This window comes from Callospermophilus lateralis, chromosome 13 (assembly GCF_048772815.1).
Source record: "Callospermophilus lateralis isolate mCalLat2 chromosome 13, mCalLat2.hap1, whole genome shotgun sequence".
In the NCBI taxonomy this organism is placed as follows: Eukaryota; Metazoa; Chordata; class Mammalia; order Rodentia; family Sciuridae; genus Callospermophilus; species Callospermophilus lateralis.
The window spans coordinates 76372943-76400415 of NC_135317.1; the positions used below are offsets into that span (position 1 = coordinate 76372943).

General features: G+C 53.5%; 1 protein-coding gene across 2 annotated transcripts; it reads left to right on the forward strand.

Annotated features, from left to right (window-relative positions):
• Positions 1-967: 967 nt before the first annotated feature.
• Positions 968-27473, forward strand: Slc45a3 (solute carrier family 45 member 3). Of its 2 annotated transcripts, none has more exons than XM_076831517.1 (5): positions 968-1050; positions 20450-20852; positions 21664-22449; positions 23226-23491; positions 25736-27473. In XM_076831517.1, exons 2-5 carry the CDS (start codon positions 20681-20683, stop codon positions 26162-26164), a joined length of 1653 nt encoding a protein of 550 aa, XP_076687632.1. In that variant the 5' UTR covers positions 968-1050; positions 20450-20680; the 3' UTR covers positions 26165-27473. The 2 variants fall into 2 exon arrangements, with proteins under 2 accessions (XP_076687632.1, XP_076687631.1); XM_076831516.1 differs by lacking the exon at positions 968-1050 and adding an exon at positions 7876-7958.

Genomic DNA, 27473 nt, shown 5'->3' on the forward strand with positions numbered 1-27473 from the left:
CAGAGGGGAGAAGGGGTGGAGGGGACAAGAGGAAAGTAATTACTGAGTGCTCTGACAACTGAGGTTGTTACTGTCAGGCTTCCTTCTTTACAAAAGAAGGAACTAGGCTTGGTGAAGTCGGGTAATTTGCCCAGAGTTTATGGTAGTAAGGGCAGGTTGGGCGGCCAGCTCTAATCTGCCTGATTCCAGGCCCATGATCTTTGTACCCCACCAAGTCTCTGTAGTACCTATCCTGAGTGTTGGCAGAAGATTAACTCAAAGTAGGAGAAGGAAAGCCAGTTAGAACCCAGGAAGTGACAGACAGGAAGTGTCTCTAAGCACACCTGGCCCCAGAAAGTACCAGTGTCCCTGCTAGCCCATACAGTTCTTTTATGCAAGGTAGAGAGAAGTCGAAGTGACCGCCAGCCCTGCCTATTTGTACCTGTGAAGCGAATACCAAGTTCAGCTGTTGAAGGCAGCCTTGGCCAGAACTCTGAAATTAGCTAATTCATTCATTGGCTAATTAATTAAAGGAGTAAAGAAAAACAAAACAGCCAAGAGTAGCTAGGGGTAGAGAAAAAGAAGAAATAACTATGGGGAGAAATATGTAAATGGGAGGAATGTCAAAGGTGGGTGTCACACTAAGAAGGGTCAGCTCTGGTTGCTGGGAATTGAACCAGGTGACCCAGGTGCCAGCTGCCTGGGCTAGCTGCCCTCTCTGTGCACCTGGTAAGCACGCTTGGTGTGATTGCTGGCTCAAGTGCTCTTACATCTGCTGGTGGTCAGCTGGTGACACCATGACTAATCTGGCATCTATCTCTTCATATCTCACTGAACAAAAGTGATGTCTTTTGGCCAGCAGGGCAGGACAGTGCTCAGCCATCACTTGTGACTCTTTCCCTTCTTCTCCGGGCCCTGCAGTGAAGCCTCTTCCACTCCCACCTTCCGTTCGAGTGTTCCAGCCTGGGGCTGGTGTCCCTGGCCAGATACCTGGGCCCAGGCTGGTGCCACTCCTTCCTGGAGGCCTGAGGATGGATTGTGAAAAAGAAGTGCTATACCCTGGGGCAAGAGGTTAGTTGCCATCTAGTTATTAATTACTCACTTGCTTATTATCTTGCACATTGCATCAGGACCGTGAGAATGGCTTTATAGCTGCTTAAATTGGTATCAGCCCCTCTTGCTCCCCAGACACACACACACAGATCCAGGTACAGTAGCAAATCCTGCCAAAGCCATTCCAGCCTTGGCCCATCTCCCATGACTCCTGGCACAGGCACCCTCCAACCATCCCCTCCAGAATGGGAAAAGCTGCTCAACCAGCAGGTTCCCCACCATTACCAACTCCCTAAGATGGGGCTGACATAGGCCGTCTCACTTACCCATGGTCCCTGGGCTATACTGCACTGGACTCTGCATGGGAGGACACTTACAGGAGAAAGGTTAGAGATTTTACACCTTGCCTCAGACGTCCTGGGATGTCTCTTCTCTAGTCTGACTCTCATTCCTCTTATTGCAGTTCTGGGGTTTTCCCTCTTATTTGGCCTCCCTTGCCACACTGGTTGAGTAAATACTGTGGAAACACTTAATGGTGGGTGTAGAAGGCTCCTCCTCCTTTTATGACTGCAATGCTGGCCGAGTATCAGACTTACAGGGGAGAATGAGAATGAGACCTCTGGGCCTCCCCTCAGGCCCTCCTGTCCCTTCCTTAACTCCTTTATTTTCCCCACTCCAAAGACTGTGGACTCACAGCTTGCAGCCAAATCCCAGCGCTCTGGGAGCTCCCCAGCCTCCTGGCCTGCTCTCTGACCTGCTGTGGGGCACTGCTCAGGTGTGGGCTGACTTAGTGCATCCACCCGGCCCTCCCCAGCACACTGATGGGCAGACAGCTCAGAGTTTCTGCACACCCCCAGGTGAGGGGCCTCTGCCCTCACTTTCCTCAGCTCCATCACCTTGGGCAAGTTAGCTGACCTTGGTTTCTCCACCTGTGAAAAGGAGGCCGTACCTTCCTACCTCAGAGGCATTTGTGAGAATCAACCCAGTGGAAAGTTCTCCTAAGCCGTTAAGTACAGCACAGAACCAAGTAATTACTATTCACCTTCACAAGCATCAGGGCCAGGTCAGAACTGCCCCACTCACCCCCGCTTCCCTGGATTTACCCACTGAGCTTATTTCTTACCTCCAGAGTTGGTTTGTAGCCTTGAGATTTTTGCACTTGCTGACACATTCCAGGTCTATAACAGCAGCCACCATGACACTCTGTTTGTTTGTTTTGTTTTGTTTTGTTTGTGTTTTCTTTTGCTCTGCTGTTTGTGGAACAGGGCCTCCCACAAGCTAGGCAAGCTGTCTATGGCTGAGCCACAACCCCAGTCCGATCCCCAGGTCACAGGAGGCAATGATGTTGGGTTTAGATATGTGAAGGAACTTGGCCAAGGCTGTGAGAGCCAGGCATGGAAGGTAATGTGACCTCCTGCCCCAGGGCTTTCAGGAGTGAACCCACAACCGCCCCTTAAGTCTCTAAGTGGGAAAGACACCCAGTGACCCAGTTGCTTTCTGAAATGCCTGAAGCAGGGAGGTGACTGAGTCCTGTGAGTACCTAGGATTCTACTCAGCAGCTCAGATTGCCCCAGGGGCTGACTATGGTGGGGTTGGAGAAGGGCTGGAGGGACAGCCGGAGGGGACAGGCTGATGCCAGCACTACACTCCCATGGAGATCTTTCCCTGGCTAGTCACCAGGCTGCAGTGGAAAATGTGTGGGCTCTGGAATCAGACCCAGTGCCACTTACTATTCATCCTGTCATTCATCTCTCAACCAGCAAACACTTATTAAATAACAAGCAAAAATCAGGCTCAGGGTTAGGATTGGGTAACTTTATGCCTGCCAGCAAGTCGTTTTTTTATGGAGAAAGCTTTGGGGGAAGAATGCAGGCTGCTGCATAAATAACTTATTTAGAGAAGGGTCTCAGAGCATGTTTCTTTCTTCTTCTGGACAGAATCCTAAATGTTATGTTGTGCTGAGGTGGAGCATTCATGGGGGCTGGGGGCTTTGCTCAGTGGTAGCACTTGCCCAGCACATGCGTGAGGCTAGGCCCTGGGCTCCATCCCTGGCACTACAAAGCAAAAAAAAAAAAAACACCTGATACAGCTTCTGCCATCATGGGGATGACAATCTGCTCCGGGAAGCAGAAAGTTTGCTGATGTCCCTAAATTACAAGGGGCTAGAAGACCCAGCTCTCACCTTTGACAGGAGATTGAGACCTGGAAGGAGACCAGATTTCAGGAATGGAAAGGACTGCTGTGTTCATCCAGGCTCGCCCCCTACCTGATGCCCGAAAGCCCTGGGTTTGTCCTCTGAAGCCATTTCTTCTCAACACTGTGACTGTACCCGTAGAAAAGCCAAGGCAGGTCTGGGCTCAGCAAGCCCCACCTCTGCTCTCTGCTTAGCTGGGTCTTTCTGCTCGGGAGGAATCTGTTTCTCTCCACTGATTCCCTACAGGTCTGGGTGGGAAAGAGGGAAGGAAGAGTCCTCTGAAGGAAGTTGAATTCAGAGGAAAGTTCTCTATGTACAAGGATTTCTCTTGTTCACTGTCAGAAGCTTCCTGAAGAAAGCACCCTGAAGATGATGTTTGTTGTTGTTTTAAAATCTTCCCTGCATGGGGGCCCCTCAGATCAGAGGGTCCCCAGCTATGGGCTGAGAGACTCATTTGTCAGTGAGCCTAGGGCTTCCCTGTCCTGTGATAGGGTGGGGCAGTGGTGACCTCCAGAATCAAAGGCCACAGTCATTTCCAAACTTGGATTTTGAAAAAGAAGAGGGAGAGTCCAGTTCTTCTCTCAGGGTCCTCCTCTTGTGTCCCTGAAATCACCCTTCACCTCCCAGCGCTGGGTGCTGGAGGAACATGGTTCAGCAGTGTGGATTCATAACCTCCTGCAGGCGGTTCTTCATCTTTTTAAAAATCTGCTTCATTTATACTTCTTCAGCTCAAAGTCCTGGTGCTTTTGGGTAAGAAGAGGCTCAGGGCTGGCCCTCTGCTTCTGGTCCTAACTTTTCCACCCTTAGCCCTTCAGACAGAAGGAGGGTGGGAGTCCACACAGGGTGGGAGGGAATGACAGTGCTCATTGCTCATTCCTCTTCTGTCTTTCATTTAATTTTTTTCTTGCCCCTTAAACATTAAAATTCTTGGGGCTGGGGTCATGACTCAGTGGTAGAGCACTTGCCTAGGACGGGTGAGATCCTGGCTTCGATCCTCAGCACCACATACAAACAAACAACAACAAACAAATAAAATAAAGGTTAAATTTAAAAAAATAAAATAAAATTCTTCTCTCTCTCTCTCTCTCTCTCTTTTTCTCTTGGTGCTAGGACCTCAAGCATACTAATCAAGTGTTATCCCACTGAGCTACACCCCCACACCTATGTCATCTCCCACCCCCTCCCTCCCATACTGGGGACTGAGCCTAGTAGCACTCTACCATGCAACTATATTCCCAGCCCTGTTTGTTTTATTTCTTATTTTAAGACAGAGGCTTGCCGGGTGTGGTGGCTCATGCCTGTAATCCCAGCGGCTTGGGAGGCTGAGACAGATGGATTGTGAGTTCAAAGTCAGTCTCAGCTACGGTGAGGCATTAAGCAACTCGGTGAGACCTTGTCTCTAAATAAAATACAAAATAGGGCTGGGGATGTGGCTCAGTGGTTGAATGCCCCTGAGTTCAATCCCTGGTACCAAAAACAAAAACAAAAAAATCTTGCTTAAGTACCCAGGCTGGTTTTGAACTGGTGGTCCTCCTGCCTCAGCCTCCCAAGTAGCTGGGATCACAGGCATGTGCCACCGCACCAGCTTCTATGCTTTTATTGGTAGCCTAGAGTTCTATTGTGTGGACTTGCCATAATTTGTTTAGCAGTGGCTTGTTACTCTTATTAGTCTACACTTAAATCATTTCTAACTTTTTATTATTATAGAGAATGATGAATGATGGGATGAACATTTCTTACATCTGATATATATATTTTGCTTCAAGAGAAATCTCAGAAAAGGAATTGCTGTGCTCAGGGGACACATTCCTCCTCCTTCCAAGTCCACAGACAGGATTTGGCCATGTTGGTGGTCCTTAGGCTTCAATAGACTGCTCACCCTCATCCTGAGGAAGGCAGGGAAGAAACAAACAGATGTCGAAATGGACCTCAGCCCTTAGATGATGGAGATGGCGAGAGATGAAAACATCACAGGAACTCCAGGTCCTTCACAGCTTCTCAGCCTTCTGTGAGGCCAACCAGCCCCGGCTTGTATGTTATCTCTGTAGAATGAGGATGCTTGTGCGGAGCCCAGGGATGGTGGGGAAAGGCTGTGGGTGGGGGGTGGAGCAGTAGCTAATGCATTTGCCAGCATCTTTGGTTTCTCCAATATCCAACAAGACTATTAGCAGTTCCCCAAGGATGGCCTTGCTCCTCACGTCATCCCCCATTTCCTATAAATGGGAAGTAGCAAGGGAGTAGGGTTTGTGTATGCATGTGTGTGTTGTGGGGGAGGGAAGAGGAGGAAGGTCTGGGACATATTGGTTTTCCTACAGCTGGTGTAGTGGAGAACTGAGGTCCAGAGAAGTTGTTATTTGCCCAGAAGGACACAGCATCTTAGAGAGTAAGTTGTATGGATGTTAGAACTTTCTTTGAAGTCACTGGCCAGACTAGATGAGGGATTTCTGCCCCTGCCTTGTTTCTGGAGCCCAGAGACTGTATTTGTGTGTGTGGTGGGGGTTGGAAGAAAGTAATTAAACTGAGAAAGTGCCTCGGTTTATCTGAAAATGTTACCCATCTCCTCCTGGGTTTTCCTAAGGATTGAATGAGCTAATACACAAAAGCATTTAGAAATAGTGCAGGCACAATCAGGAATGGTAACTATTATTGTTATTACAAGAGGCTACATCAGCCGAAGGGGGAGACTTTCAGAGCAGAGTGTCATAGAGCACTGGGGACTGGGTGGGGAAAGTGCATCTGCCTGGTTTGGTTAAGAAAGTATGACCCTTGCTGGGCAGGGTGCCTGGGCAGTTGTTCAGGTGGCTGCCTGGGTGAGATCCAAAATCTCACTCTCTGGAGCCCTCCTTCTCTTCCCTGTGTCACAAGGCATAAGGCCCATAGGCTCCTGGCAGGGAGAGGGTGCCAGGCAGGGAAACAAGGACTTATAGACCCCTGGGCATCATGGGATGAGGCAGGGGGACTCTCTCCTGACCCCACTGTTTCTTCCTAGGCCTGGAAAATGCCACTGTCCACTCTCTCTTGGCTCTGTAATTTTCCAGCTGACCTGGAATTCCCCATGACTCGTACCCTTTTCCTGGGGCAGAGGGGACACCAGTTCAGGGACCCAGGACTCCACCCTAATCTCTGCTGGCCACAAATGGATACAACAAAGACTTTGGAAAACCAGGGCCTTGGCAGCTGGAGTCCTATGCTCTCAGGGAGGCCAGGCTGAAACAGTTTTCAAGTTCACCTTGTTTAGTGACTCAAAGGTAGATTCTTGACTTTTGGGGGGGGGCTCTGCCCTTTCCTATACCCACTCTCTTCCCCACAACCACCAGCGCTCCCCTCTATCACTTTCCCTTCCCTGTCTCCTTCCTGCTCTGTCTCCCTCTGCCTTCTTGCTGGAAGTGGCTTTAGGGATCATTTGGCTAATTGCCTTTTCTCACAGAGGCCCACAACATGGGAGCGACTTGTCCCATGTCACAAAGCTGGTTGACACAGGGCCAGCATTGGAAACCAGTGCCAAGTTCAGGCCTAAGGTTAACCAAGTCCTCCCCTTTGAAGGCATTTGCAGATGAGTTCCAGAACCCCCATGGATAGCCAGACCCATAGATGCTCAAGTCCCCTACATAGAATGATGTAGTATTTACATATAAACCCATACATATCCTCCTGTAGACTTAAAACCCTCACAGCCAGATTACTAATAACACTTATTAGGATGTAAATGCTGTGTAAAATGCTGTTAATACTATATTGTTTAGGGAATAATGACAAGAAAAAAAGTCTGTGCTTGTTCACACACTTGCAACCAAAACCATCTCAGGCCTAACTACCTAGCAACTACATTTTTCCCCCTAATATTTTCGATTTTGGTTGAAAAGTGCCAGCACTTGGTGAACCAGCTGAAACTGAGGGCCTACAGTATGCAAGTCAACAATCTGCCTAAATCGTATTTCTCTCCACTCCAATAAAACTCCATGGAAGAAGAAAAACACAAGGGGCCCACCTCCCACCCTGGGGCCAGCCTGGAACTCCAATTACCTGCTTCCCACCTGCATCATTCCACTCTTGTCAGAGACCTTCTTGAAACAGGTACCTGTCGGGACCTCGATCAACAGCTGACACAGGAACCATTTTACTGGCAACTTATTCCCTCTTCTCCCCCAAACACATCCTTAATGAGTGAAAAATTGGAGTTTGGTTTTAAGCTGCAGAAAGAGGGACTGAATTGTCTCTATGTGCGTGGCAGAATAGGAAGCAGTAGGAAGAGTAACTCGGAAGAATGTGCAGTTGCGCCTGAAGAGCGGGATGGCCAGAGGCACACAGGGGCAATGGTCGCAGACAGGCTCCAGGGAGGGGAGGTGCCCTATAAAGCCAGGCGGCTTTTACCTAAATATTTTGGTGGCGAGCGGCAGAGGGGGCGGTGCACGGCCCTAGGTAATGATAGGGCAGTCAGGGAGCCACGCGGGGGCTGCGCGTCGCGGCCGGCCGCGGCTACAAAGACAGCTTCTGCGACCTCCCGCTTTCTTCCCTTGGGTACCAGCCCCACCCCTCCATCCCCCTCCCAGCACCCCCCACCTTCGTCCCGCCTCGCCCCGCCCCCCTCCCGGTAGCCCCAGCGCGCATGCTCTCTCCCCCCGCCGAGTAACCTGGAGATTTAAAAGCCGCCGGCTGGCGCGAGTCGGGGGGAAGAAGGGGGGGACGAGCTTGCACGCGTTAACCCCGGGTGACAGCCGCACACCTCCGCCAGGTAGGAGCGCGCTCCCTCCTCTCCCCAGGGACAGGGTCCCAGCGCTGGAAAGGGAGGGGCGCTGTGCGGCCGAGCTCCGCGGTGTCGCGTGTTTTGCACCCCGCGGGATGGGGCCGCGTCGTGGCTGTCCCGGCTACTGCGCGCGGGGCCACTGCGCGCGGAGCCCCAAGCGAACCCCAGAGGACAGCGCAGGGTTGCGGACGCCCAGGGGTGCGGTCCCCGCTTTGCCAAGGGAGGGTGCGGAGTATCAGGAGCCTGCTGGGGTCCCCGCTGAGCTCGGCTTTCTTCCGTGGAGCGCGGGCTAGGTTGGAGGCGCCCCGGTCCTCCGGCTGTCCCGGGCCGGGAGGGGTGGACCCGGAGAGGCCCCTTCTCGGAGCCCCAGGCCGGGCAGACGGCGGGCGAACCGGCCGCTCGCTCCTGTTGCAGCCTCCCGCGTCAGAGTTTTCTTTGGAAAGTTGCATTTATTTTCTTCCCTTGTCTGGGCTTCGCCGGAAAGGGGCAGGATGAGTCACCGCGGCGCGCACAGTCCGGGACTTGGGGGAGCCGGCAGAGGGGCCCACGACCGGGGTGCTCAGCTCCGGCCAGCTTTCTTGGGGAAGAGGGAGATGGTTACTAAGGGAGGAAAAGGGGACTGAGCTCTTCTGGACTAGTCCTGGGTCCAGGCTTTGGGTAGAGTTGAACTGAGATGTGTGTGTTACTGTACCCTCTATTGAGCTCCATCATCCTTCTGGGGTGCAGAAAGTAGAGCTCGCTCTTTGCTCCTGTCTCCCAAGGCTCAGGTGGGGATGGGGGAAGTTCTCGGAAACAGCAAACAGGTGTGGTGGTGTGTAGCTAGGCATTCCCTACAGCTTCTTAAGAGCTCTAGGCTTGGGCAGCAGCATGTCTTGGTGGAGAAGCCCCCCATCAATCTCCAGGCTCAGTCCTTCCCTAGTCTCCCATTCCCTTCAGGCGGTGGAGTCCTGGGAGTTGCTCTTGCCCTTGACCGCCTCCTTGTTTCTGACACACACTCTTGACCTGCTCAGCTTTTCCCTCTGGCCAGGGGGCATTCCCTGGTGCTTCCTCTTTCCCCAAGGGAGTTGGGGTAGGGAGGGGTTTGGCATAGTGGGTACCTGGTGAGGACTTGCCTTCAGCTGTTACACAGACCTAGTACTGGTGGAGGGTAGACTAAGAATAGCCCAGTTGCTGTCTGGCTGCCCTGGAGCTGCAGCCGGGCATTGCCAATAGACTGGGGCCCAGAGTGACCCAGGCTGGGCTCCTGGAAACATTGCTCAGGGGTGGGGGTGAGGCTGTGGGGGCTTCTGGCTCCCCCTCCTGAAGCACTTAACAGATCTCCTTTCAGAGTGCAAATAGCCTTGTGTGGACTCACCTGCCCAAGAGGAGGCTGGCATGGGACAGGTGGGGATGGGGGAAGAGGCTGGATGGGAAGCCTGAGGAAAGCTATAGAGTGACAAGTCTTAGGGAGTAAGTGGACATAATTTGAGGTCACAGGCCCTTCTGTTGGACCATTTCACATACACCCCCATTCCTTCCTTATCACCTCCCCCTAGGCTTGTCCTGGAGCCAGGACTCTGTTGTTCTAAAAATGCCCACAAAATGGAGCTTGAGTCAGCCGGATGAGTCTGCAGATAAAAATACAGCTGTGGATGAATGTACAGCTGTGGACATACAGGCCCCAATTTAATGGGTGTGTGCTGGGGGGAGTTTTCCTATGTACTCGTGGAGTATATGGTGAATTCCCCCTGCCCCTCCTGACTCTAACTCTGTAGGAGGAGCTGGACACTGAGCTTGGGTGGTCCACTGTGGCCTGCCAGGCCACTGCCACTGGGTGATGCAGGGGTGGTGGGCAGGTCCCAAGCTGGAGCTCCTCCTGGAGAGGGCTCTGGAGAGAGAAGGCAGAAAGGCAGGGAGGGATGGTGTGAGGACTGTGGAAGGGAGGTCACTTTGGACACTGTCCCCTCCACCATTAGAACCTGGTAACACATCAGGGGTGGAAGTCAGACTGCTAGAGAGGTAGGTCTGTAGGGTGGCTGGTCCCACTAGCTGTGCTTCACTATGGTAGAAAGTTGCTTAACCTCTTTCAAGCCTCAACATTTCTGGCTACAAAGTGGGGATGATGATCATAGTAATGATCACACCTACTATGTAGCTTTGTTATTTGTTAAATACATTATAACAAAAATAACTTTATAATGATATGTAATATATAAAGTCTAAAATTTTTCTTCATTAAACAATATATGGAGACCACCTCACTATAAGCCTGAGACATATGTAGTAAGTACTCAAATGTTAGCTGGTATGAACATCATTTATCACCTGTGACTGAATGGATAGCAGCACACAGTCTGGAGCTCTTTTTCTGGGACCTTCCTCTTAAAAAAAAAAAAAAAAAAAAAAAAGGCCAGGGACCACAGAGCTTACCTGTAATCCCAGTGACTTGGAGGCTGAGACAGAAGGTTGGCAAGTTCAAGGCAAGCCCTTGGGCAACTTAGTAAGACCCTATCTCAAAATAAATAAATAAATAAAAATGATTGAATTCAATCACCAGTACCACCCTCCCCCCCAACCCCCCACACACACACACACAAAGTCTGTGTAGACCTTACTTCTTTGGGAGCAAGGTCTCCTGGACTTTGGGGGAGTTGGTATGAATAGTCAAGAGACTTGGCTCTGGAAAAAGGGTTTGAATCCTGTTTGTTCTTGCGCAGGTTGTTTGACCTCGGAGCTTCAACTTTCTCCTCTGTAAAATGAGGGTAATAGTACCTATCTCACAGTATTGCAAGATTAAATAAACTGATGTAGGTAAATCTCCAAGCACAGCAGCTGCTTGTAAAAAGAGCTTGGTAAATGTCAGCTGCTGTTTGGTGACAATGGAGGCAATCATTGTGGTTTATCTTAGAAACCAGAGTTTCTTACCAAGGGAATTACACCACAGATAATCATATGTGAGTTATGAATGACACATCTGCCATTGAACTTGTCCAGTGCAGGGAACACACCAGGACTGGGCACCTTAGTCTCTCTCCCCTGTCAGCATTGTGAGATTCGTTTTGTATTAGTTCAGACCCCCCTGCACTGCCTGTCTTCCAGATACCTCCCAAGTGTTCTCTGTAGGATGGAAGGGAAGGTACCGGAAGATGATGAGGTGATAACGGCCCTGAATGGTTAAGAGCTTTCTAGCAGAAAGGTGATTTGTTATTTTTAGGAAAACTGTGTGGGGAGGGTGCACCAAATAGGGACTCTGCTCTGTCCTCCCTTCCCAGCTTGTGGGATCTTTTGCACTGTTCTTTGGTGTCCAGAGGAAGAACTCAGCCTAGCTTTCCCTGAACAGTCACCGGCCCTGTTCTCTGGACAGCAGGGGTGGAGGCTGGACCAGTTGGTACCAGGCCCAGTGTCTCAAATGCTGATGCCACTTGACTCCCAGCAATAGAGCTGGAGCGTTGAGCTTTGTCCAGTGTATTAAGTGTCTCTGCTTGGGGGCAGGGGTTGGTGACAGTGCCATCACGGGATGGTCCTGATCTGTGGCCAGAACTTCTTGTTGAATCTCTTTTTTAACTCTGTGGTCTGGGTTTCCTTCTCCATTAAAAGAAGTTCACAGTTTGCCACCAACCCTGAATGACTGTGGGGCTCCTTACCTCTGAGGCTGGAGATGGACCTGCCCCTCCTACCCCACCTCACCCCTCCACCAGCCCATTGGCCTTGGTTTCTTTGTCTGTAAAATAGAGATGATATTCTCCTGGTGAGATGATGCTGAGGATTAAGTGAGGTATGCATATTTAGCAAAGTACCTGCCCAGACCAGGTACTAGAGGTTACTGTCTCTGGTGGGGGCTGGCTCAGCCAGCATGAAGTCAGTTGGAGGCCAGCTCTGGTCTCATAGCCTGCAGTCCCTCTTTCACCAAGTTCAGACCAGATGGAATGCCCAGCCAAATAGGATCTCCTCAGGAGTGGCCAGCCCACAGCAGCAGTTTCTCTCACCCCGGTATGAGCTGTCAGCCCCGTCCCCTCCCCCTCAGCCTGTCTAATCTCATCTACTTTGAGCTGGCAAATAGTGCCAGAGCTTGGAGCACCCTATCCATCCCTAGGGACATGGCACTGTAGATTCCCACTCCTGACTGTCACTATAGAGGGCTGAGCACCCAGATGTCTCCATGGCCCTGTCTGAATCCTGGGTCAGATCTCCTTGGACAGTTCCTGACTCAGCCTCACCCATAGACTTTCTGTTGAGCACTCATCCTCCTCGGGTCCTGGGCAGGGCCTGTGTGCCCTGCTTACCAGGAGCTGAAGGGCTAGTGGGGGAAGGAAAGGATTACAAACCAGAGGCCTGAGGACTATGTACAGGCTCAGCCCTGAGGGGTATGTGGGAAAGATTTTGGGGGAGACGGGGTACTGGGCAGCTTGGGTTCCAGGGAGTCTGGAGGAGGTATGGGACAAGGTTCGGGGGAAGAAAGCAGGCTGTTCAGGAGGGGGAAGTAACTGGAGCAGGTGCCTACTTGGGAAGCAAAAACCAGCCCCGTGCTGAGGAGTTCCCCTATCTTGGGCCCAGGGAGGTGTGGAACTTTATCTAGGACACAGAGATTTGGGCTGGATTTGAGATCAGAACCCAGTCCCATGGTCGCCTATTTTTCCTAGCACATCTCAGTAGGAAGAGGCCAAGAGGAGGGTGGGAGCGTTTGGAAATCTGGGCTCCAGGGGCCTCACTTTATCCTTTCTGCACAGGGCCTACCTGCTCATCTTTCAGGGCTCAGCATTGTCCACTTGCTCAAGAAAGCCTTGAACCTGCCTACTTCCTGTGGACTCTCTGGCACCCCTATCACCTCAGTGCACATGGATTGCATGCATTTGGTCACATTTTCTCTCTTCTGCTAAAGGGATCAGCTATTTGTGACCCCACCAGCTTCAGAGTGGGCTTCTACATAATTGGTGCTCAATAAGTGTGGGGTGAGTGGGTGGGTGGGTTTCAGTGCTCTGTGACATTCCTTTAGGTTAGGCTGCACTCTCCTCCAAGGGTGGGCAAACTCGAGCTCCTTGATAGTCTCTTGGGCCTGCTTTCACCTTGCTGTTCACCAAGCAACTGTTTTTTGAGAACACGCTTCCCAAGAATTAAATCTTATCCAGAGCCCTCTGATTATAAATGGGGCTGGTCACAGACCTGAGGATGTCAAGGCTGATGAAGACTATCAAATTTGCAGCTCCAGAGGGCATGCAGAGCTGGGACCAGCCTCTGGGTCTGGCCCTCGGGCCAAGGTGCTGCTCCTCAGTGGGTTTGTTCTACATGCTCCATCTCCTCCCCTCTTTCCTCTGTGCCTTACCTCCTGAGGGAGGCCAGGCCTAGGCAGAGGACCAGGATTGGTTGCGCATGGATGGGGAAAGCCGCCTGGTCTGGCCTGGCTGACTGGCAAAGGTCAAGTTCATTAGGAGGGAGGCAGTTCAGGTTTCATTTGCAAGAGCCTTGTGGAGAGGTGGAAGGAGGCGGAAAGAACTTCCTGATGGCCTGAAGACTGTGCCAAGGTCCCGAGTCACCCCCCAGGGTCCTCTTACCCAACCCTGGACCACAGGAGTTTTGGGTACTTTGCATTTATTGTAGCCCAAGAAGAGAAACAATTTAGTTACTAATTTCTGCCAGGAACAGAGTCCAACTCTGGGAGGAAATAGGGAAGAGGGCAGCTCTGCCTCCAGATGTCCTGCTTACTTGGCTTGATTTCAGGTGACAGCTGACCCTTGGCATTGTGCTGGTACTTGAGCAGTGTGTGGGCAGGTACTGGATGGGTAAGTGCAGCCTCGGTGCCTTCTCCACCAGATTCCCCTTGACTCTCAGTAGTGGAAGGCTGTGAAAACTCAAACCTTAATGCCACAAGACTTTGTCAGTGACCCTCAGTAGACACCTGTCCATGGAGAGCACCTCCCTGAGGTGGGGGTTAGGTGTGAGATCACCTCAACACACACCTGGAAAGAACCATAGGCATTATCTAGACTAGCTCTTCTTTTACAGGTGTGAAAACTGAGTCCCAGAGAGATGAAATGCAGGCTACACAGCCGTAAACATTGCTGAAATAGGACTACACTCTCCTGGCTCCCAATTCAAAGTGCTTTCCAGAATTTTCGAATGGTTCCAAATTTTTCTGTTCTTATTTGTGCAAACTTGGGCATGTTTATTAAGTTCTCTGAAACAGAAACTTTCATCCTTAAAAAATAGGAATATTAAATACCTACTTGGTAGGATAGTATGAGTCGTATGAATTATTAAAAGGTATATCAAGCACCTAACACATGCCAAACACCTCCTGGGCAGTTAGTAGGGGTCAGACACTGGGGATCATTGTCCCTGTGGATGGAAACCACCCACTCTCAGACCTCCCTTCTCAGCCTTCCCACTGCAGGCAGGTCTGTGGCAGTGACCTCTCCTCACCTGTTGGGGCCAGCACCTGGGGAGGCCATCACATTCTTGTCATTCCTCCTGCTGGGGGCTGCAGGAGGTGCTAGTTGTGTGTGTGTGTGTGTGTGTGTGTGTGTGTGTGTGTGTGTGTCACGTGTGGGTGAGAGAGGAATGGAAGGTAGAAGCCGAGGAGTCCGGGATATGGTCCTCCTAACCACTATGTTTGGAAAGCAGAGAGCCCCGCCAGGCTCTCTCCACTGAGGAAACTTCACATTATTTATCTTAAAACACTACATGTCTGCTAACCCGGGGCCGTGTGCATGCTGGGCAAAGCCTTCTACACTGAGCCACATCCTCAGCCCCAGGTCCGTGGTCTTCATCTAAGTTTCCTTGCCTGTGAGGTGAGTATACTCTCTGTACCCACCTCATCCAGTGGTTGAAAGATTAAAATGCTTGGAAGAACGCCTGGCCTGCCTGTGGTGACCTTGAGTGCCGATGCTGCTATTAATTGTAGATTAGGAAACTGAGGCTGGGCGGTCAAGAATCAGTGGGGGAGCTGGCTTCCAAACCCAGGTCCAGGTGACTCCCTCACCTTGGTCACCCTGGGAATCTGCCAGAGTTTGGGGATGTCCAACTCAGAGGCTTGTAGCCTCGAGGTGGAAGCAGGCTCCTGGTTGAAGAGTACTGCTAGTCCTAGTGTGGAGGGCATGTCCAGTGTGACCTTGGGTGGCAGCTGTTCTCAGAGATGAAGTCGGGTTGAGAGGCCCAGGTGCCTGGAATCAGAATGTGTGTCTGTGTTGACTGTCACCGTGGATGGCCAGGTGATCTTTGGGAGGGCTACTTCAGCCTCAGCTCAGGCTGGCAGGGACTGACTGGCCAAGGTGAGGGTCAGGCCAGCCCCTGAATCCCTGTCACTGGATTAGAGAGGGGAGGGGAGATGAGTGCCAGCTCCGGGGACTGCCTCCCTGTCCCTCCCCTCCCTTCCCCCAATCTCCTCCAGCATTTGTTTCCTTTCCGAAGCTGGACTGGGGCTCTCAGACAGGGCAACAAAAGCAACTTTCCTCCAAGCCACTGCCACCTGTTGGGCTTTCACACATTGGGGGTGAGTGGGGGGAGGGAGCCGTTGCCCTTTTCCCAGTGTCTGCGGTGTGCCCCCTCTGCCCCCCCAGGGCCTGGGATTCTCTTTGCTGCCCGATGTGACAGGGCTCAGGAGCCGGAGGGGGTGGGGGACCAACAGCAGCTGGAAGGGGAATTGAGTGGGAAGGGGCTGGTACTGGCAGCCGGGAGAGAGTTTGATGGATTACTCTGCAGGCCGAGAGGTTTCTCCCTAATCCCCCTTTGTGTCCCGGCCTGCAGCCCCTCACTCTCTCTGACAAGCTGCTAAGCAGAAGGCTTCCAGTCAGCGGGAAGAAAAGGCCGCTCAGCGGGGTGAGCGCTAAATCCCTGGCCTCCGGGCCCTGGGGGAGGCAGGAGCTGGGGAGCAAGTCTGGGCGGGGTTGGGTTCCCCTTCCCACTGCCCACCTCTTATTCTTTCTTAGGATTCCCTCGAGGCAGGGAGTCACCTTCTGAGTGGTGTCCTCAGGTGTGTGTGGGACCCTGTGAGGTCATAGCCCTCAGCTATCAGTCCAGATCACCGTTGCATTTTTCCAGGACAGGATGGGCAAAGCAGAGATCCCTACTGCCTAGGAAATATTTAGGCTCAGAGAATCAAAGACTGATAGGGTTGGAAGGTTCCAATCCCTTCTGGAGTCTGGTGCTCTGCCCACCCCTACCCCACCCCCCAACTCCTACCCCAGGAGCCCAGGTAGGAATTCCCACGGCCCCAGGGTCCCTAACCAAGGCGCCTGTAAAGATCGGGAGCTGCCTACCTCACCAGGACACTTCCAAGTCTGTGGATGGCTGCTGCAGCCTAGTTATGGGGCATCCCCAGGACTCCTTGTGAAGCTGCCAGGAGAGGGTGTGGCTCCTTGGGGAGTGCAGTATGCCAGGCAGGGCCCAGGTCATTGGTCCCTGGGACTGAGGCAGGGGGATGGACATAGGGATGCTGAGCTGTGAGCCCTCAGACCTGACAGGTCACTTTCCCGGCCTCAGCCTAGAGAGCCTAGGAGAGTTGGGCATGGAATGAGGTGCTGGGGTCCAGTGGGATTTGGAGCAGTGTAAGTAACCCCGTTCCCGCTTCTGGCCTGGCCTCGAGTGGGACAGCCTTGGGGAAGCTGACCTAGGGTGACCCCTCTCCTTTCTTGGGCTGAGTCATTGCTCCTCCGGGCTAGCCTGCCCCCTGCGGGGTTTCCCTCTCTGGGGAGGGGTGGCGGGTGGCCCTGGAGGACGGAGGAGTGTGCTTCGCGCCTCCCTGAGGAGCTGTGAGAAAGCAGCCCGCCTTTGTGCGCAGCGAGGGAGGAGGCAGGGTCGCGGAGCTGGCGGGGTCAGGGTGGGGGCTGCGCCGTTTGATGTGCCTGGGCGGGGTGTGGGGACGCTGGCCTGCATAAAGAGGCCATAGAATTGCTGCCTGACACTGGCCCGGGGCGGGGGCTGCCCCCAGCCCAGGCTCCCTCTGGCCTCTGTCTGTCAGCGGAGGCAATCTGCTCCCCCCAGTTCCACCTCAGCCATGCGGGGTGGCAGGAGCCCCTTTGAAAGCCCTCAAAGGCCTCTTTATACGTCCCTCTGACCCTCCCTTCCCTTAGGGAGCTACCAGGCAGTGGGCTTGGGTCGCCTTTCCTCCGCCTCCTCCACTCTGTCTTTTGAATTTTGGACAAAGTTCAGGCCAAGTTTGTTCCTGTTGCTCAGTTTCATTTCCCATGCTGCCTGCCCTGGGTCCAGTCTGAAATGGGGGCATTCTAGGTCACTACCCCCCCTCCTTTTATACATTTGTCCATCTGTCCATCCATCCATCCATTCATTCATTGGGTAAAAATATTTCCCAGGTGCCCTTTCTTGCTGGGGCTGGTGACAGGGGTGTGAAGGAATCCGACATCACCCACCCTGGGGGATGCTGCACTGTTGGGTGCTGCGACCTGGGCAAATAGAATCCAGGTGCACTGACCTTGCCCAGGGCCCTTGGCTTCAGTGTTCTGTTCCCTCAGGGACGGGGAAGGGTGGTTTAGAATGGAACTCCATGAAGGGTCCCGTGGACTAGGGATTTCCTCTGGCTTTCTTGCTGTTCCAGCTTTGAGGGGTCCTGGAGAGGAGGAGAAAGTTTGCAACTGGAGCCAGACTTGCCTTCCTAGAAGGCGCCCTGCTCCTTTCCTTCTGAGAGGTCAACCCTCCACTTCTTGCCCCCTCCTCTTCAGGTGAGCAATCTGGGGCTGGCTCTTCTGGTTGATCTTCTGTTTGCCAGACAGACAGAATGCTTCAAATGCAGTGGGCAGGAAGATTTGAGTCGGAAGTATCTGTGAGACTGAAGAGTGGGGAGGGTAGACTCTGTCCCCCTGCCTATATTTCTACTCCTAGAAGACAGGGGAGTTCCTCAGACCAGGGGTGGCCAGTAGTGATGGGTCACTTTTGAGCTTGGGTAAGAAGTGTGCCCTAGGACTGCTGACCAGAGCAAAGGCCTGGAAAGTGGTACTGAACCACCTTGTTCTCTGAGCTCCCCGAGCCGGGAACCAGGCAGGCCCTAGGCCTGGATGGTGGTGCCTCAGGGAAGGAGGCCCTGGAAGGATGGCTGGCAGCTGGAGCTGGTGCTAGAGTCCTCTGTAGGCTCCCTCATCCTGAGGCATGGGGTGGGGAGGGAGTGGGGAGACGGGGGTACTGGACATAAGAAAGCAGGGCTTTGGAGGAGAGGGTGTTCTTATGGGCTTGGGATTCCTCAGGTAATTCTGGGTGTCCAGAGTGCCTGGACCTCCAGGGCAGAGTAGGTATGAAAAGAGGGAGAACGGGCTCTGCAACCTAAGAACATAGGGGTGCAGCAGGGCTGGGAGCCTGCCTACTTCCTACTCAGCTGCTTTCTGTGAACTCTTCACCTGGCCCAGCCCCCAGTTACCTGGTAGAGAACCTCAGGTGGGTGGAGGGAGGCACCCCCGGAAGGAGGAGCAGCTCTAGAGGTGACTGGGCTGTAAGAGGATGAGGGAAATTCCTCTCTTCAGCCTGTCTTTTTCCCTTGTGGGCTAAGAGTGGTTCTGTTCAGGAGGAGCTGGATTGAGGGAGGAGAAGGCAGGTGGAGTGATTAATGGTTGCTGGAGAGCTACCATTTTTTTTAAACCCGGAGTAACCAGGACTTGGAGAACGAGGGCAGGCTGTGGGTGAGGCTGGGTCTGACAAAGTCAGTGTTTGCTCAGGGAGGATCTGGTCCCTTGCAAACCCTGAGCTGGTGAGTGTCCAGGGCCCTCCCAGACAGAGGGCAAGGGCAGGGAGTGGAATGGGCTGCAGCCTTTTGCCCCAGAGCCCCTCCCTCCCGACTGGGGAGCTCTAACCCTTGGTCTCCTGTATCCCACCCCCCAGTTTCCTTTTAGAGAGCTGGAAAGTGCAGCCATGGGGAGGGGTAATGCTGAACCCACTGCAGCCCAGCTACTCCTGATGCCTGGTTCCCACACCTCCCTTTGGGGACCATGGGGATCAGTATTTTATACTCCTGCTCATGCACCCCTGCAGAAGTCCTGCCCCTTCCCAAAGTGTGAGAGGAGGTTGCTGGCTGCCCAGCCTTACCTCACTTCCCTTTCTTCCTGGTCTCCCGGTTGCAAAGCCCCAGAAGGCATATGGTATGGACAGATCTTATCTAGGATTGATGGTCCCCTGATTTCTCTGAGGCGCAGCTCAGAGCACCTACAACATGCTTTGTAATGTGCAAGGTCCTGCGGGGCTTAGTGTTGCTTGAAAAGATAAAAGAAGTGAAGCGCCTTTTATCATGAGATGCTGAGATTGGCAGGGGGGGATGAGCGTGCAGGAAAGTGCCCCTGTGTAGGGGGGTGGAGCCAGCCCTGGGCACTGTGGTCCTTAGGTGGCCCTGCCTGGGGAGTAGCTAGCTGCTCTTCAGCAGCATTTATAGGATTGACTTGGGGAGGAAAGTTCTGTCCCCTGCCTCTGTTTGGGTACAGAAGACAAATTAGGGACCCCTTCCCCTTTGTCACTAAGCACTCCACCCCATCCATCTCTGCTGATGGCTGAACTTGATCTGTTTTCCTTCTTTCATAGTCTGAGCAGAGCAGACTGCACTGGGTGCCATTGTTAGGAAACCAGACCTGGAACCACCTGCTGCAGGGCATAGCATGGGCATTGACCCAGGGATGGTTCTCCCTGTGTGCTGGAGGTAGGGCTGGCAGGAGAGAGTGTGGGAATTTCTCTGAGAAAGAAGCCGCTTGGGGAGCCGAGAAAGGCTGGCCAGGAAGTGGCGGGGCATCCTGACGCCAGCTCAGGGGGTCACTGGCGTCATCACAGGTGCTGTCAGCTAGTGCGGTTTCATGCTCCTGTGAGGGTGGGACCTGGAAATGGCCCCATTGCTCCGTGACAATTGACAGCCACCTGTGGGTGGGACTTCCCCAGTGAACTCTGGGGGAGACTCGAGGGAGAGGGTTTCAGGCCTAGGTTGACCCAGGGGAGCTCTGCATGAGTGGCTTCAGGGTCAGATTGAAACCCAACCCAACAAGCCACAGCCTTTCCTCCCTTCGCCCTCATCCTGGTCCTGGAGGTGGGGGTTATGGTGCAACATGGCTCAGGGCCAAGAGGTGCGGAATCGGAAGTGTCACTCTTAACAAAGGGGAATTGAGCAGCCCAGCTCTGGGAATTGCAGAGGGGAAAGCAAACAAACCAGGCCTGGCAGAGGGTCTCTAGGGGCACCTTGATAGCCGGGCCTGAGCAACCAGAAATTCAGTTGATTCAGTACCCCCCTTCAATACGATAGCAGGCAAGGGCAATTGCAAAGCTTTTCCAAAACAGAGAATACCTGACATCTGTTTGGCTCTGAGGTATACTGAGGTTTAAAAATCATATTTACTTTATTAATTATGTCAGCCTTGGGCTAATATTAACATGCGTTTCCTGACTAGGCAGCCAGGAGTGGCATCTAAGGGACAGGGCCACATCATCAGCCTGTGAATGAACAGGATTCAGAGAATTCAAAGAAAATCCTGAAGCTCTGGCTCCTAGACTTAACACTCTGTGTACCTGTGATTGTCCTGCCCTTTTAGGATCTGAGTGACAAGAATTGTCCCCACTGAAGTGCTGCGGGGCAACAGTGTTTAGCATGGGCTGAGTCATTGGACCTGTACCAGAGGGCTGGCGGAAATGGGCACCTGGCTGAATCCTAGGCAGTCAGTGGCAGCAAGGAGGAGAGGCCTGGGCTTCTGGGGCAGGGCTGAAACAAAGCCGCTGTGGAGTGTGTGAACAGCTCCTACCGAGCCCCACCTGCCTGGCCCACCATGGTCCAGAGACTGTGGGTGAGCCGCCTGCTCCGGCATCGGAAAGCCCAGCTCCTGCTGGTCAACCTGCTGACCTTTGGCCTGGAAGTGTGTCTGGCCGCTGGCATCACCTACGTGCCTCCCCTGCTGCTGGAAGTGGGGGTAGAAGAGAAGTTCATGACCATGGTGTTGGGTGAGTGCCTGTATCCTCCCCTCCTGCTCCAGTTACGTGCACCTGGGATGTCGGGCAGTAGGTCCTCTGCCTAGAGAGCTACTCGGACAGCTGTCCCTGGGCCTAGTGGGCAGGCATTGCTAGGCCGACGGGTGACCCTGAGCTGAGGGAGTCCCCCAAGAGAAATGAAATGATACAGGGACATAATCTAGCCACCTCTGTTTGCCTGGTCCCTACAGAGTGTCCAGCTCATGGAGACACTAGAAAAAAAAATTGCTCTTAACCTTTGTCCAGCCTTTTATAACTCACATCTGTGACCTCATTTACTCCTTACAGCAAGCTTTTAGGGCTTTCCATATTACAGGGAAAGAAACAGGCTTGTGAGAGCTTAGGGGAGTCACGGCCCAGGTTGTGTAGCTGCGGGGACTCGACCAGAGTCTCCCAGACAGGGCTTTCTCTTACCCCAAGACAGGACACAGGCAAACTCCTCATGCTACAGGTGAATGCTGCAAAGCCACAGAAGACCAATGGTCACCATTATGTGACACTCACCCTCGGGAAGAAGGGTCCCTGTCAGTACACTGAAGTGGGACCACCTGTTGCGGCCCTGCCTGTCACCTCCTTACCTCTGTGCCTTTGCATAAGTATCACTTCTAGTGCTCCATGCCTCAGTTTCCCCAACTGAAAATGGAGGCCTTTGTAGTACCCCTCTGAGGAGTAAGTTAAAACCCCATGAAGATGGTATTTCCATGCTTCTCAAGGACTACATCCCTTCTCCCCCTTCCCCTTCTTTGTCTCAGCCACTAACCCTTGCTTCTCGCTTTTCTTACAGGCATTGGTCCAGTGCTGGGCCTGGTCTCCGTCCCACTCCTAGGCTCAGCCAGTGACCAGTGGCGTGGGCGCTACGGCCGCCGGAGGCCCTTCATCTGGGCCCTGTCTTTGGGTGTTTTGCTGAGCCTCTTTCTCATCCCAAGGGCGGGCTGGCTGGCGGAGCTGCTGTGCCCAGATACCAGGCCCCTGGAGTTGGCACTGCTGATCCTGGGCGTGGGGCTGCTGGACTTCTGTGGCCAGGTGTGCTTCACTCCACTGGAAGCCCTACTCTCTGACCTCTTCCGGGACCCAGACCACTGCCGCCAGGCCTTCTCTGTCTACGCCTTCATGATCAGCCTTGGGGGCTGCCTGGGCTACCTCTTACCTGCCATTGACTGGGACGCCAGCGCCCTGGCCCCCTATCTGGGCACCCAGGAGGAGTGCCTCTTTGGCCTGCTCACTCTCATCTTCCTCACCTGCATGGCAGCCACCCTGTTTGTGGCCGAGGAGGCTGTGCTGGGTCCGCCTGAGCCAGTGGAAGCACTTTCAGTCCCTTCCACGTCTCCCCACTGCTGCCCATGCCATGCTCACCTGGCTTTCCGGAACCTGGGTACCCTGTTTCCTCGGCTGCACCAGCTCTGCTGCCGCATGCCTCGCACCCTGCGTCGACTCTTTGTGGCGGAGCTCTGCAGCTGGATGGCACTCATGACCTTCACACTGTTTTACACGGATTTTGTGGGTGAGGGCCTGTACCAGGGGGTGCCCAGAGCCGAGCCAGGCACCGAGGCCCGGAGACATTATGACGAAGGTAAGAAGGCCTCAGCAGCCAGTGGCAGCTGCTGGGTAACTGCATTCAGCAGACATTCCTGGGTTGGGAGAGGTTCCTGGGTGGGTGTGGGCTGGTGGCTGTGCATCCTGTTCCCCAACTTCCACATCAGGAAAGGAAAATAGACCCCATCCATGTCGGGCTCCTTGGGGAGTAGCTTTGTCTGCTGCCTCAGTAGGGCTGCTAGCTTCTCTGTTCATTCAGTCAGATGCACTGCCGCACTTTGTCAGAAGGAAAGACTGAGCTTACTCAAGGGACAGAGGAAGCAGGAGTCAAGATGGATTTCAGCTCTGCTCAGCTCCATCCTGCCCTCTGCTCCCCTGCGGACTTTCAGATAACCTCACCAGGACCGTCCTGATCAGTTGGTCTAGAATGCCATCTTCAAGTCTGGGTAGAAGCTGGGCACCCAGCACATGCCTGTAATCCAGGGGATAAAAGCACCCCTGGGTTCAATCCCCTGTAAAAAAAAAAAAAAAAAAAAAAAAAGGCTTGGTAGAACTCTCTTTGTGTCCCCTTTTGTACCCAAAGCTGAGGGTCCTTATACATCTTCCTTAGAACATCTTCCTCTGCCCTCAGCCAACAGCTTTGGCCACATTTGTCAAGTGTCTGTGGAATAGCCTAGACTCCCATTGCTACAGGGTGGGAAATTGAGGTGGGGGAGCAGATGTCCATGGCTCCTAATCCCCTGCTACCCCCAGATTGTGTAGGGTTTTTGACCCCCCTGGCCTTGTCTGACCACCTCTCCCCTCTACATCCAGGTGTGCGGATGGGCAGCCTGGGGCTCTTCTTGCAGTGTACCATCTCCCTGGTCTTCTCCCTGGTCATGGACCGGCTGGTGCAGCGATTTGGCACCCGGGCAGTCTACCTGGCCAGTGTGGTGGCCTTCCCCGTGGCTGCTGGCGCCACTTGCCTGTCTCGCAGTGTGGCTGTGGTGACGGCCTCGGCAGCCCTCACCGGGTTCACCTTCTCAGCCCTGCAGATCCTGCCCTACACGCTGGCCTCCCTCTACCACCGTGAGAAGCAGGTATTCACATTGGCCCTTGGCCAGTAGGGTGGGGGAGGCAGACTAGTCCAAAACCCAGTATCTGGCAAGAGGTGTTGGAGAAGACTTTCTCTGATCCGAGGAAGCTCATCTTAGCTCCCAGGCAGGAGCTTGGGCTGCGGAAGAAGCGTGTAGATTAGATTCTGGGAATGACTTCCTGGCTTTGGAACTATAAAGCACTTGAGTGTGTGATTGCAGGAAGTGAAGAATCTTTCACGGTGAATCCTGAAGAATCGGGCTAGAGAAGCCCTCAGTCTGGGCTGTCTTCTCCCAGGAGGCAGGGACCTGGGTGAGATGCCCTCTGGGGCACCTAGCTTCAGCATATGGTAGTAGAATGGCCAGGCCTTAGCCACAGGGAGAGGCCTTGTGACTACCCTGAGTCTTGCTCTGGTCTCCAAAATGGGAGGGCTCTCTCTTTCTGGTTTATCTTCCTCTGAATTCTCCCTTTCCTGCCTCACACCTTTACCTCTGTCCCCTTCCCCTGCCCCTTGGTGGATATCTGAGACGGATATACCAGTTCAGCTCACCTGGGCACTGGGTAAGTTGGGGGCCTTCTTCCTGCTTGACCCCACCCTAAACAGCCCCTGCAGGAGGAGGGTAGATTTTTGTATGCAGAGAGGTTGTTACCCTTGTCCCCTCCCCGGACTTCACTGAGCTACAACGCTGGATGCAGGATTCTACCCTAGAGGGCACAAGTTGGGGTGTCTCAGGGTGGAGACACGGGCCTGTGCTCATAGAGCTGCCAGGTATAGGGAAAACCTGTCCTTGCCCCTGTAGGACAGGAGTGCAGTAGCTGGGAGGCTGGTTTGCTCTGCAGGTAGCTGCAGGGGTGGGAGGTGTGGAGGGGGAGGGGCTAAGGCTTTGGGAGGGGAACTGGTCCCTGAGGCTCCTCTGGGTCCATGGTATCTTTCACCAGTCCCTACTCTCAACACTGCCCTGGGCTGGAGGCTAGGCCTGAGCATGTGCATTGGAGCCAGGGGACAGGCTGGGACTCATGCTTGTTACTGAGGAGCATGTTTGTCCCCATGGACCTCTCCAGACTCCAGCCTCTCAGGCCTTTCCTGGGGCAGCAAGCAGGACAGGTCCTGGGAGGCAGCGGAGGGCAGAATTGGCCCTGCACACCGCTACCTGGCCTTTGCCCACTTGTCAGGCTTCATGATGAGCCTTGGGCTTCCCTGGCACCAGGTAGAACTGTGTCCTGGCTCCCAGCTTATTCATGCAGCCAACTCAGGAAGCCAGCGCTGTGGCTAGACATCATGGACACGCCTGTAATCCCAGCTACTGGGGAGGCCGAGGCAGGAGGATCACAAGTTCAAGGCCAGCAAGACCCTGCCTCAAAATAAAAAATGAAAAGGGCTGGAGCTGCAGCTGGTGATGAGTGATAGAGAACCCTGGGTTCAATTGTCAGTATATTAAAAAAAAAAAAAAAAAGCCTGTGCTAGATACAGTGTGAGATAAGATCTTTTCTTGTCCTTAAATAGGCCCCAGGCCATTGAGGTGGGGGTGGGGGAGATAGATCAGACTCAGCCTCTGATCTCTGGTGAACAGCAGGAAGGAAGTGAGAAGGGCTTCAACGTTAGACAGCTGGGCTGTGGGAGTGGGCAAGGGGGTCACTCCTGCTGCTCCTCCCTTCCCTAGACCCCATCTGCCAGCCCTCCAGCCCCCCAGCCCTCCCTGGCTGAAGTCTAGGGCAGGGACCTCACTGTGGGCAGCAACTCCAACTCCAACTCCAGGGCCTGCAACCCCAGAGGGGTGGGGCTTCTCCCTGGCAGGGCAGTGAGGATTTCCAGATGGCCAAGAAGAGGGTGGGCAGGGAGGAAGAGGGCTGGAGACCCTGTGTGGGGTCTGGGGACCGGAAGCCTCCTTTGCGTTTTCTCCCTGTTCTTGCGTTTGTTTCTCTCCTCTCACTGCCTGATTCTTTCTGTCTCTCCCTTTTCTTGGGAGGCTGGGCTGTCTTCCTAACCTGCAGAATCAAGTTTGTGACTTACCTAAGAAGAGCTAGAGGAGACCTTGAGGTCTGGTTTTGGCTGTGCACCTTCATGGCCGTCATTCCTGCCATTCCTGAGGTCCTGTCTAGACCTGGGTCAAGTAGGGTCTCCTCAGCTTTCTGACCTGTTGCCTGTTTTCTTTTGGCCCTGGGGTTGAAAGCTCGGGCCTGTTCTTATAGCTGGGGATCCGGTGCCTGAGTACACACCTATTCTCATCCCCTCTTTTCCACCCCCCCAGGTGTTCCTGCCCAAATACCGAGGGGACTCTGGCAGTGAGGACAGCCTGACGACCAGCTTCCTGCCAGGCCCAAAGTCTGGAGCTCCCTTCCCCAACGGACACATGGGTGCTGGAGGTGGTGGCCTGCTCCCAGCTGCCCCCGCGCTCTGCGGGGCCTCCACCTGCGATGTCTCCATGAGAGTGGTGGTGGGTGAGCCTACCGAGGCCAGGGTGATCCCAGGCCGGGGCATCTGCCTGGACCTGGCCATCCTGGACAGTGCCTTCTTGCTGTCCCAGGTGGCCCCATCCTTGTTTATGGGCTCCATTGTCCAACTCAGCCAATCTGTCACTGCCTATATGGTGTCAGCCGCAGGCTTGGGTCTGATTGCCATTTACTTTGCTACACAGGTAGTATTTGACAAGAGTGACTTGGCCAAATACTCTGTGTGAAATGCTTCCTGCACACTGAGGAGGGGGCCTGCCTTGCTTGGTCTGCGTTCCCACCGGGCGGCAGGGCTGACTTTCCAGTTTTTGTTGCTGCCAAAGTGGCATAGCTCTCTGCTGCCACCCTGTGGCGGTGAGTTACATAGCTGCAGAGATAGGGGACGGTGGCTTCCCTCTCCCATCTCCCCAGTCTCTAGGGCTGGCCGAATGGCAGTTTCAGTGTGGATTTGTGCAAGGAGGCCAGGAAGGCAGAATATTTGATTAGCTCCATGCACTGGAATGCAGGACTCTGCAGGTGGCCTGGCCAGGCTCAGGGTTAACAGCCAGTGTCCTAATTGAGACATACCTGGAGAAGGGATTTGAAAAACTGAACAAACTCCCACCCCAGGCCCCCTTATTCTGCAGAACCCCTGCCCGTGTGGCTCTTGCATGGAAGTTTCTAGTGTGAAACTTTCAACAATATTTGGAGGGGTAAAAGCTAATTGAGAGGAAGAGTCCTAAGGGGCCAGGTGAAGCCCCCTTGGTCTGCAGCACTGCCTTTCTGCTGATCCCCCCAAACCCTTTTATCAGGACATGGCTTGTTGGTCCCTGGGTTGCCATCATGAGGACACAGGCCTTTAAATATTTAACTTATTTATTTAACAAAGTAGAAGGAAATCTATTCCCAGCTTTTCTGGGTTGGTGTCTCGGAGTTGGGTTCAGTGGGATCACCAACAACCAGTCCCCTGAAATGTCTGGTCATTGGGCTGAGCGTTGCCAGAATCCCTTCTCTTGGGGTGATAGGTCTGGCCCCCAAAACTACCTAACCCAGCACCTTGGAAGCGCTACTCACCCCAGTTGATATCCCAGATGTCCTCACCCAAGGCTGGGGACATAAGGGGTAGTGGAAAGGCTCCGGGCCTCAGCAGCATCCCCAGCCTCCTCTCCTCCCTTGGCCCAGCCTAGCTCCTCTAATTCCCCTCTGTTTCATGTAGGACTAGGCTGATAAAACCCTGCCCTTCACCCTGACTTCACCCCAACTTTCTCCACCGGCTCCACAACCTCTTTTGGGGCTATTGCAGGACCAGAAGCACACCTGTGGTTCCTCGAGCCTTTGTCCATCTCAGCCTCCAGGGCATATCTGTGCTCGGGGAATCTCACACAAACTCAGGAGCACCCCGCCGAGCCAAGGAGCTCTTATCTCTTGGGGGTTTAAGTGCCGTTTGCAATAATGTTATGTCTTATTTATTTAGTGGAGTAAATATTTTATACTGTATGTGAGCAATCAGAGTATAATGTTTATGGTGATGAAATTAAAGGCTTCCTATATGTTTAA